We start from the raw sequence: 10,614 nt of genomic DNA on the forward strand, positions 1-10,614 counted from the left end.
CCCTCCACCATATTCCACCTCGATCATATCGTAGCGGTGCTTAGGCGAAGCCCTGTGTCGGTAGCATCATCATCACCGTCACCACGCCGTCGTGCTGATGGAACTCTCCCGTGAAGCTCTGCTGGATCGGAGTTCACGGGACGTCATCGAGCTGAACGTGTGCTGAACTCGGAGGTGCCGTACGTTCGGTACTTGGATCGGTCGGATCGTGAAGACGTGCGACTACATCAACCACGTTGTGCTAACGCTTCCACTTTCTGTCTACGAGGGTACGTGGACAACACTCTCCCCTCTCGTTGCTATGCATCACCATGATCATGTGTGTGCGTAGGAATTTTTTTGAAATTACTACGTTCCCCAACAAAGACCACTGCTAGCAAGTTCAAGGAGCCATCATTGGGCATGGACGAGATACCTCTAGCAGAGTTTGTCTCTTGCAGGAAGTTCAATCCCTATGTGAAGCCCCGTGAGAATTTCCAAGGGAATCATTTGTTTTGGACCAGGCAACAGAATCTTATCTTCCTGGATGTGATCAAGGCCAAGCAGAACATCTACGTGGACGTGCACTGGATTGACATGACTCATATGAGGAAGGACAAACACTGGGCATATTTTGGTGAAGCGTTGGACCTAGTGGAGCAATTTGGCATTGAGGACTTGCTCACTTTCCACATGGACTATGACCCTGAGATTGTGGCTCAGTTCTTTGCGTCGGTCCACTTCCATATTGATGAGGAACGGACCATGACATGGATGACCAATGGACAGAGGATGACTGCTAAGTGGAAGGAGTTCATGGAGCTGCTACAGGTTCGTGATGAGGGGCTCAACAAGCCCGTCGTTGGTGTTCGTCCTCATGCCAACCCCGACTCAGCCAACAAGAACAAGCTTCAGCCGTACCTAGTTGAGAAGAAGCTTGGCACTGGCAAGAAGACATGGGTGCTGAATCCATTCCTTGACATCATGCACCAGATCTTCCGCAACTCCCTCTTTCCGCGCATTGGTGACAAGGATAAGGTGCATGCTTATCTTGTGGATATGATGCTCATCTATGAGGAGGCGCGTCTCGCTCAGATGCAACTACTTGATGTCTCACATATCATGTGGTGTGAGCTATAGTTTGCGGTGTTCAACCGTAAGGTACCCATCTATGGACCTTACCTGTTTCACTTGATCTCGAGGACTTGGGAGCAGCTTTATCCCAATGATGAGTTTGTTGCCCCCGGCTGGATTCGTCATGAGCCCATCAAGCTCCGCATCAAGAGCCAGTGGGCTAACACCACTACCCGTGCTGAGGCAGAGGCTGCTAAGATGGATGTGGATGAGGATGAGATTGAGGAGGAGGAAGCGGATGAGGACAACTCTGATGGATACTCACCTTCATCTTCTAAGCCCTCTTGGGCTAAGAGGCTGAAGAACAAGATGAAGGCTCTGTTCTGCATGCAGGCCAAGGGACAGTACATGTTACATGTTGCTCAGAAGAAGAGTCGCCAGCGCGACAAGAGGATCTTGAGGACGTTCGGCGAGCAGGTATCAAGCGGGTCCGAGAAGCACATCACCCCAGAGGCTGACTGGATGGTGAAGCAGGGCTACCAGTGGACTGAATCTGAGGAGGAGACCATTCCCGCTGCCAAGACCGACGAGGAGCGTGACGAGTGATCTCTGCAGCTAAGCTCCCACCTGTGTCGTAGGTGCCCTCTCTGCCTTTTTGGTGTCTCGATGCCAAAGGGGGAGAGAGTGTAGGATTTGTGAGTCTTGTGTCGTGTCTTGTTTTTGCTTTGTCGCCTTGCTTTCGTTCTGTTGAACCTCGTTTGCTTTGGTTCGCTGGTTTGTGTGTTCGCGTGAGACTATCATATGGTGTAAGACATATGTCCTCATCTTATCTTACTATCTTATCATTTTGTCTAGTATGTTTAGTAGATTGTGAGCCTATTATACCATGTGCCCTTGTTCACTTCATGCTCAATTCTATACCTTGCCATGCTCTTTGTCTCTCATACTGTTGCAAGGATTGCCTTGTTTATAAAATATAGGGGGAGTGTTGATCCTAGTATGTGTGCCATTCAGTCCAAAGCATTTCTCTAGAGAGCACACATCTAGGGGGAGCCCGTCTATATTTTATAGATTTTGGGTTTGCTTATGTTTCATTTTATATCTCTATTTGGAAATCCCGTATTGTCATCAATCCACCAAAAAGGGGGAGATTGTAAGGGCATATTTCTCCCTAAGTGGTTTTGGTGATTGATGACAATGCTTTGCGGACTAATCGTGTGAATTGAGCATTTCATATATCTCATGTATAGGCACAAGACGAGTCATGCCCCTCGGAGCCTATGAAAGACTGCGTTTCTCTATGTTTCTTTTCGGTGGAATTGAGTCATAGGAAAGCCGTACTATCAAGAGGGGGTCCGCTTTGGAAAGGTTAGGGTGGAATCATCACATAGACATCTATTCCTTTGCAGCACCTTTCCTTGCTTCTTTGGAGCACCGGTTGTTTCCCCTTGTAGCTGCGAAGATGAAGGCATCGTAGTGCTACTGGTCTGCGGCGTGCGGTAGTACTGCTCAAGGGAGCAGTAGTACCGCAGTTGGCCACGGTAGTACCGCCCTGAGGTAGCGGTAGTACCGCAGGTGCATGCGGTGGTACCGCTCCTAGCATGCGGTAGTATCGTGGCCTGTGGCCCAGTACCGTGGCATGAGCGGATGTAGGGGCGGAAGTAATTTTTTACTTCTACACCCTACGCGGTAGTACCGCTCCCTATGAGCTGTAGTACCGTGCCGGATTTTTGCACTGACTAAAACTCTGCAGAAGTAGTCACGGATGTAATTTTATTAGTCCGTGCGTTCCCAGCCTAGGATGTGCTCTGCCTTGCGGTAGTACCGCAAGGGCGCGCGGTAGTACCGCTCCGGCGGTTCTACCGCTCGTTGCCTTGTGCAACAGAGCCTCACCTGGCTCCTGTCGCGCGAGCGATAGTACCGCACCTCACAACAGTAGTACCGCAAGCTAGTGCGGTAACACCGCTTGGAGATGCGGTAGTACCGCATGTCGCGGGCTGAGTAGGTGGGTAACGGTTGCATTTGTCCTCTCATTATATAAGGGGGGTCTTCTTCCCCTAGTTGACCACCTCTTCCCTTCCTAAGCTCCATTGTTGCTCAAAGCTCCATTTTCGCCCGATCTCTCTCCCTAGCCAATCAAACTTGTTGATTTTCTAGGGATTGGTTGAGAAGGCCCCAATCTAAACTTCCACCAAGAGAATTTTGATCCCCCCACTAATCCCTTGCGGATCTTGTTACTCTTGGGTGTTTGAGCACCCTAGACGGTTGAGGTCACCGCGGAGCCATATTCCATTGTGGTGAAGCTTCGTGGTGTCATTGGGAGCCTCCAATTAAGTCGTGGAGATTGCCCCAACCTTGTTTTTAAAGGTTCGGTCGCCGCCTCCAAGGGCACCAATAGTGGAATCACGGCATCTCGCATTGTGTGAGGGCGTGAGGAGAATACGGTGGCCCTAGTGGCTTCTTGGGGAGCATTGTGCCTCCACACCACTCCAACGGAGAAGTACTTCCTCTCAAAGGGAAGGAACTTCGGTAACACATCCTCATCTTCACCGGCTCTACTCTTGGTTATCTCCTACCTTTACCTGTGCAAGCTTATATTGTGTTGTATCCCTTGCTTGCTTGTGTGCTTGTTGCGGTTGCATCATATAGGTTGCTCACCTAGTTGCATATCTAGACAACCTACTTTGATGCAAAGTTTAAATTGGTAAAGAAGAGATAAAAATTGTTAGTTGCCTATTCACCCCCCTCTAGTCAAGTATATCGATCCTTTCACTTGTGATGGTGAAGAATAAAAGCGACAGACTGCATAATAAAGGTCGCTATCACAAGGGGCAATGCAACGTGACGTTCTTTTGCACTAAGGGGTTGAGCACACAAAAAAATAAGTGTATGGCAACCTCTGCTTCCCTCTGCGAAGGGCCTATCTTTTACTTTTATGTATTTACTTTTATGCAAAGAGTCAAAGTTTTCCTTCTATCCCTTTTTATTTTTCTCCTTTGGCAAGCATCATGTGGCGAGGAAAGATGTAGGCACATATGTTCAGTTGAATATATATAGCATGAGTTATTATTGTTGACATCACCCTTGAGGTGAATACGTTGGGAGGCGAAACTATAAGCCCCTATATTTCTATGTGTCCGGTTGAAACATTTTGCTTATATGTGTACGCGGTGAGTGTTAGCAATCATAGAAGACTATATGATGGTTGAGTATGTGGACTTGCCTGAAGGCTCCGATACGTGACCCTTCCTGAAAATATGATGAATTGTAGTTGCAAAGTTGACTGAGAACATAGTTTGTTGGTTTCTAATAGAGTTTTTGCTTTATACTTCGATTGTGTGATGAACTGTTACTTATTCATGAGAAGTATATGATAAAAGCTCTATGATAAAAGTCTTATGTTTAAGTTTGTAGCTGTTATAATAATCTACATGATGCTTCTATGTCCGTATTTTGTTTTTATTGACACCTCTCTCTCAAAGCACGTGGACATGTTTTTCGATTTCGGTTTTCGCTTGAGGACAAGCGAGGTCTAAGCTTGGGGGAGTTGATACGTCCATTTTGCATCATGTTTTATTACTGTTATTTATGATGTTTTTATCCATAATAATACTTTTTGGAGTAATTCTAATGCCTTTTCTCTCATAATTTGCAAGGTACACACCAAGAGGGAGAATTCCGGGAACTAGAAATCTGGACCTGGAAAAGCTACGTCATGCCACCTATTCTGCACAACTCCAAACAAGCCGAAACTTCAAGAGAATTTTTTATGGAATATTTGAGAATTATTGGAGCAAATAACTACCATAGGGGGCCCACCAGGTGGGCACAACCTGCCTGGGCGCGCCAGGGAGCCCAGGCGCGCCCCGGTGGGTTGTGCTCACCCAGGCCCACCTCCGGTGCCCATCTTCTGGTATATAGGTCATTTTGACCTAGAAAAAAATAAGAGGAGGACTTTCGGGACGGAGCGCCGCCGTCTCGAGGCGGAACCTGGGCAGGAGCACTTTTGCCCTCCAGCGGAGCGATTCCGCCGGGGGAACTTCCCTCCCGGAGGGCGAAATCATCGTCATCATCATCACCAACAACTCTCCCATCTTGGGGAGGGCAATCTCCATCAACATCTTCAACAATGCCATCTCATCTCAAACCCTAGTTCATCTCTTGTGTTCAATCTTGTTACCGGAACTATAGATTGGTGCTTGTGGGTGACTAGTAGTGTTGATTACATCTTATAGTAGATTACTATATGGTTTATTTGGTGGAAGATTGTATGTTCAGATCCAATATGCTATTTAATACCCCTCTGATCTTGAGCATGATTATCATTTGTGAGTAGTTACTTTTGTTCTTGAGGTCACGGGAGAAATCATGTTGCAAGTAATCATGTGAACTTGATATGTGTTCGATATTTTGATAGTATGTATGTTGTGATTCCCTTAGTGGTGTCATGTGAACGTCGACTACATGACACTTCACCATATTTGGGCCTAAGGGAATGCATTGTGGAGTAGCAATTAGATGATGGGTTGCGAGAGTGACAGAAGCTTAAACCCCAGTTTATGAGCTATTCCATAAGGGACCGATTGGATCCAAAAGTTTAATGATATGGTTAGAATTTATTCTTAATACTTTTCTCGTAGTTGCGGATGCTTGCGGGAGGGTTAATCATAAGTAGGAGGTTTGTTCAAGTAAGAACAATACCTAAGCACCGATCCACCCATATATCAAATTATCAAAGTACCGAACACAAATTAAACCAACATGGTGAAAATGACTATATGAAAATCCCGTGTACCCTCAAGAACGCTTTGCTTATCATAAGAGACCGTTTTGGCCTATCCTTTGCCTCAAAAGGATTGGGCTACCTTGCTGCACTTTTGTTACTGCTATCGTTACTTGCTCGTTACAAAATATTTTGCTACCAAACTACTCTGCTACTCACAATTTCAGCACTTGCAGACATTACCTTATTGAAAACTACTTGTCATTTCTTTCTGCTCCTCGTTGGGTTCGACACTCTTACTTATCGTAAAGAGCTACAATTGATCCCCTACACTTGTGGGTCATCACTCGTCACCTGTAGATATCAACCGTGCATGTAACACCTAGGCCTAATCATGGCAATCTAGCTGCTGGTAGCCACCATGGGCAGCAGGGAAGAACCGGGCCTCACGTTGGAGGTTCAGAAGCAGAACCATCACAGAAGGGAATCAATCTCAATAGCCACAGAGGGAAAATAAAGTAACTTATCATACAGAATAAACCTGGATATGGCAGCAACCGCCACCGTTGTCTCTGTCTTCGACGGCCTGCACAACCATATCTAGAAAGAGAGATATCAGATAATCTCAAAGCTCAATCCGTCAGTCCCTGGGAAGGAGATGGGAGTGGACGGCGGCAAGGAATTTCAAAGGGTTCTCGAATGCTCTGTTTCCTTCCCGAGAGAAGGAGAAAGAGAACCTCCAAACTGTTTTTTTAGGTCAAAATTACTTGAAAGGCTCGGGGACAACACTTCTTAATCTCAACCCTACATTCTAGATTAGACGGTTGATATGTCCCAAAGGCAGGCACACCATCATCACCAACTCACTCTTTTATAGGAGTAGAGAAAAAAAATTACAAGCAAGTCCCTGGCCTTTCATCTCTCTGTTCCAAACCCCTAACCCCTCACCGCTACGCACGCGCCCCGGCGACCATGGGCAAGAGCGGGAAGAAGACGAAGGAGTCGCACCGGCAAGGCCGCGGCCGCCGTGGCTCGCAGGTCGGCGACGACGACTTGCCGTCATCTGCCTACGACGCCCCGCCGCGCCGCCAGGAGGACTCGGACGGTGACGATTCCGACGACGCAGCAGCGGAAGACGAACACGACGGAGACGCGGAAGCAGGCGACCGCCCAGGCCAGTGGCAAGTCGGATCGATGCCTTCCAAGTTCCACCTGTACCAGCTCTCCGTGCAGGTAACCTCGCTAGCTTCCACCGTAGCTTGGACCTGTGAAAGTCTCCGTGCTCACAACCTGTTCGACGAAATGACATTGGTGTTGTGCTTCTGTGCTCAGTCGCCAAAAGGGGACATCAGCTACCTGCAGAAGTTCTTTCTGATGTACGTCGGCGGGCGCGTCCCTCTCCACCTGCAGGAGGATTTCTGTGGCACCGCCCTCCTCAGGTCAGAGCACTGCTAAGCATTAAGCATAGCCTTTGCACAATCTACCCTGCTGTCAATTTCGCAAACACCTTAGATGGCTCTAACAATACACTTAACACACATATAATTAGGAGCTGTCATATTAAAATGGTTACTCTTTGGAGTACTTGGTTCAGTATTCAGAGGTGTTCAACATCAGAGATATTATTATTTGGCTTCAGTGTTTAAGTGCATGTGTTGCTCATAATCTTTTTTTTTTTCTGTTGGCAGTACTGAGTGGCTTCGCACTGATACGAGACGAACAGCAGTGGGCTTAGACTTTGACCGTGAGTCACTTGAGTGGTGTCTTGAGAACAATCTGAGCAAGATTGGAGCTGATGGGTCTTCGAGATTGTTGCTTTTTGATGGAAATGTTCTGCAGCCAAATGAATCTCGCCTTGTCAAGCAAAAGATCAGTGATCTCGTACAAGGTCTAAATGTTACCAGTGACGATGGCTGTACTGAAAAGAACAGCTGCGAGCAGTCAGATTCTTCATTTACGAAATGTGAAGCCAATTCGACCATGTCAGATGCAGTTTTGCCTGGAAGAGACATAATTTGTGCATTCAACTACAGTTGTTGTTGCCTTCACAAGAGAAAGGACTTGGTTTTGTATTTCAGGCATGCTTTCAATGCACTTTCTAAAAGAGGCGGTATATTTGTGATGGATGTATATGGTGGCACATCATCTGAATGCAAGCTTCGTCTCCAGAGGAGATTCCCCAGCTTCACTGTGAGTAGAGTTATATCAGTGCTTTGTAATTGCAGCACATCGAGGCCTTTCTTCTAAAGTATACTAGTTAGGCATAGTGTCATAGGTGATAGGATTAGTATTTGGTAGGTGAGGTTGCATTTTCTTATTGGTAAACGATGCATTAATTGTAAGAAGAATTTACAGCATGCTAACAAATCTAATTGTATCATATATAAAATTATAAATATCTGGCGGTTGTAATATGCGGCATAAAAGATGTTGAATTTTTGTATCCGAGTAATTTAGCTATATATTTTATTTGACCTTCATGTAGTTAGCCAAAGTTAAGACAGCTTGAATCAGCAATTCAGTAAGTTATATTTGTTATGGGTTGCATGGCAAATATATGTGTTACACTATGTTTCTTTCATAAAAAACACGCTTGATAGATTTGATGAAATTAGCTCGGATATGATGATTCAGTACACAAAGATTGTAATATATCTAATATACTGTACTGACAATCATAGAACTTCCACTTTGTATAGTCTGCAAATTGATCTGCAGTAGTTTTATTAGTAAGAGCTTATAATCTTGTGGCATAATTTTAATCTAGAATTCTTCTTCTTATATACAACTATGCATACAGTATTTCTGGGAGCAAGAAGAGTTTGATATCATAACTCGTGAAACAAGGATCAGCCTCCACTTTCAAGTTGGAAAGAAGCAAATGATACGGCATGCTTTCACGTACCATTGGCGCCTGTAAGTTCCTTAAACATTACTACTTGGCAAGGCAACATTTAAGTTCAGACTTGTCACTTACTTTTCCATTCACTCATTGAACAATTACGAAAAATCTGTAATGCTGGTCTTCCGATACGAATAACTTTTATTTAAAAATAGGCAAAATGTCATGGTCTTTTGGGCTTTCTCGGGGAGGATTGGATCTACGGCAGTAGGAATGGTTGATGGGAGGGTGACCAACGCCGCTGAGGGAGAAGGCGCCTACATGTGTTATAGATAGGGGGTAGTGGAATATAGAGGAATGTTTTCTGGTGAATCAACCCCATATGCCTGGCGTCATTATATAGGCGAGGCTCTAACCATTGCAACAGAAACTGCAAGGGAACAAGTCTTATCTGATGGGATGTAAACTGAATCTAAAGGAACCAAACTAGATGCTGTAACTCAAGATAGGTGCTTATCTTTAAACTTGATCTGCTGCCGTGCCTCCTGATCCTTTCATGGTGTCAACAGACCTGGGCTTCTTGTGGTAGCTTGGTAGGTTCCAACAATGAGCTGCCATACTTTGATGATAATGCCATCTGCGGTTGTTATCATGCCTGTACTCAAAAAACAGAAACCTGCTTCAAGGTGGAATAAGGTTGGTATTTGTGGTCCAGGGAAACCAGAGGCAATGATACGATTGGTGCCAGAGTTGCTGCTGTTGTTTATGTGTTAGCAATACGCATTTTCCTATGCCGTATCCTTGTACTTTTCATAGATATATGAACCTTGGGGGCGCTTTTCAGTTATATGCAGTGGCGCACTTGCGCAGCGCTGGCAACCGGCAATACTATATTGGTTTCTGGAAATTAATGCATGTAAATGGCAATGGATCATTGTTCTTACAGATGGACGGAGAGTTTCTTCAGAATTGCAATTCATATCGATCTTTTGCAGGTGGTCGATACCAGAAATCAAGGACTGTTTGGAGGAAGCTGGATTTAAGTCCATCCACGTCTGGGTCAGGGAGATGCCGGACACCAAATCAAGCGGAAACGCCAAGGAGTACACTGCCGACCGCGACGTGAAGTACGAGGAGCTCCAGCATTTCAACCAGGCAGATGCTTGGAACGCGTACGTAGTCGGGGTAGCAAACATCTAAGATGAGATGATCCTTGCTGCCTCCTGCTACGAAAATGCGGTGGAAAGTTGGGAACCTGACAATTTCCCCTTCCAACGCTGGAGGAGACACGTTCTGCCTAATGTGCGGATGCTCGCCCATCGCATTGCAACCTGAAGTATCCGGAGGGTGTTTCCGATGACAGTTCTAAACTAGTTTCTGTAATAAAACCATCCCTTTTGATCTCTCGCTAGTTGCGGAAGACGATGGTCATTCGGTACGCCGAGGCTTCTTGAATCTGAAGAGCTATCCTTCTCTCGAACGTGGAACGTCAAGGGCTTGTTGTGGAGTTGCACCAGGTGGCACTTCACTGTTGGCAGAAGCTCATTGGTTGCATGGCTGTGTAGGCTAGTCCATTTGCTTTTCTGCTTTTGTAATAGGGTCTTTTACATCTGTGTTCCTAACTGGAACCCACTACTCATATTTACTCTTAATTTTAAAGTGTGCTCAAATTTGCCCCTCTGCCGTTAGGTGCACTTATAGAAATGTCCTTCTGTGCCGTTTCCGTCCGGTCAAAGTGGGTTGACTGGTATCTGGCCGTTTCTTTGACAATCTTGCCCTTGTCTCCATGTGTCTCTTATGGATGGAACCCACTCCAATTTTTTTGGTAAAAAACCTATCTCTCACACATTTCCACGTGGGTCCTAGCTAAAAACTAAAATGAAAAATAGAAAAGGACTAGTCAAACTAGATATTAGGCCCACATGCCATTGGCTTATCAGTATTTTCTCAAATGATTTTTTAATTAGCAGTGGATTAGGCTGCCTCAATTAAAAAC

At 45.6% G+C, this 10,614-nt stretch overlaps 1 protein-coding gene across 1 annotated transcript; it reads left to right on the forward strand.

The window, feature by feature from the left end:
• The first annotated feature begins 6,660 nt into the window (after window positions 1-6,660).
• On the forward strand, window positions 6,661-10,298 carry LOC109778808 (uncharacterized). The gene is made up of 5 exons (XM_020337396.4): window positions 6,661-7,009; window positions 7,109-7,215; window positions 7,465-7,966; window positions 8,577-8,692; window positions 9,614-10,298. Exons 1-5 carry the CDS (start codon window positions 6,749-6,751, stop codon window positions 9,816-9,818), a joined length of 1,191 nt encoding a protein of 396 aa, XP_020192985.1. The 5' UTR covers window positions 6,661-6,748; the 3' UTR covers window positions 9,819-10,298.
• Window positions 10,299-10,614: the final 316 nt, after the last annotated feature.

The sequence above is a fragment of the Aegilops tauschii genome, chromosome 3, assembly GCF_002575655.3.
Source record: "Aegilops tauschii subsp. strangulata cultivar AL8/78 chromosome 3, Aet v6.0, whole genome shotgun sequence".
Lineage (NCBI taxonomy): Eukaryota > Viridiplantae > Streptophyta > Magnoliopsida > Poales > Poaceae > Aegilops > Aegilops tauschii.

Excerpts from the sequence above, each read along its gene's own strand:
- LOC109778808 (XM_020337396.4), top strand. The coding sequence starts at position 6,749 with ATGGGCAAGAGCGGGAAGAAGACGAAGGAGTCGCACCGGCAAGGCCGC. Across the intron at positions 7,010-7,108 it reads TGTACCAGCTCTCCGTGCAG|TCGCCAAAAGGGGACATCAG; the intron begins GTAACCTCGCTA and ends TTCTGTGCTCAG. Across the intron at positions 7,216-7,464 it reads TGTGGCACCGCCCTCCTCAG|TACTGAGTGGCTTCGCACTG; the intron begins GTCAGAGCACTG and ends TTCTGTTGGCAG.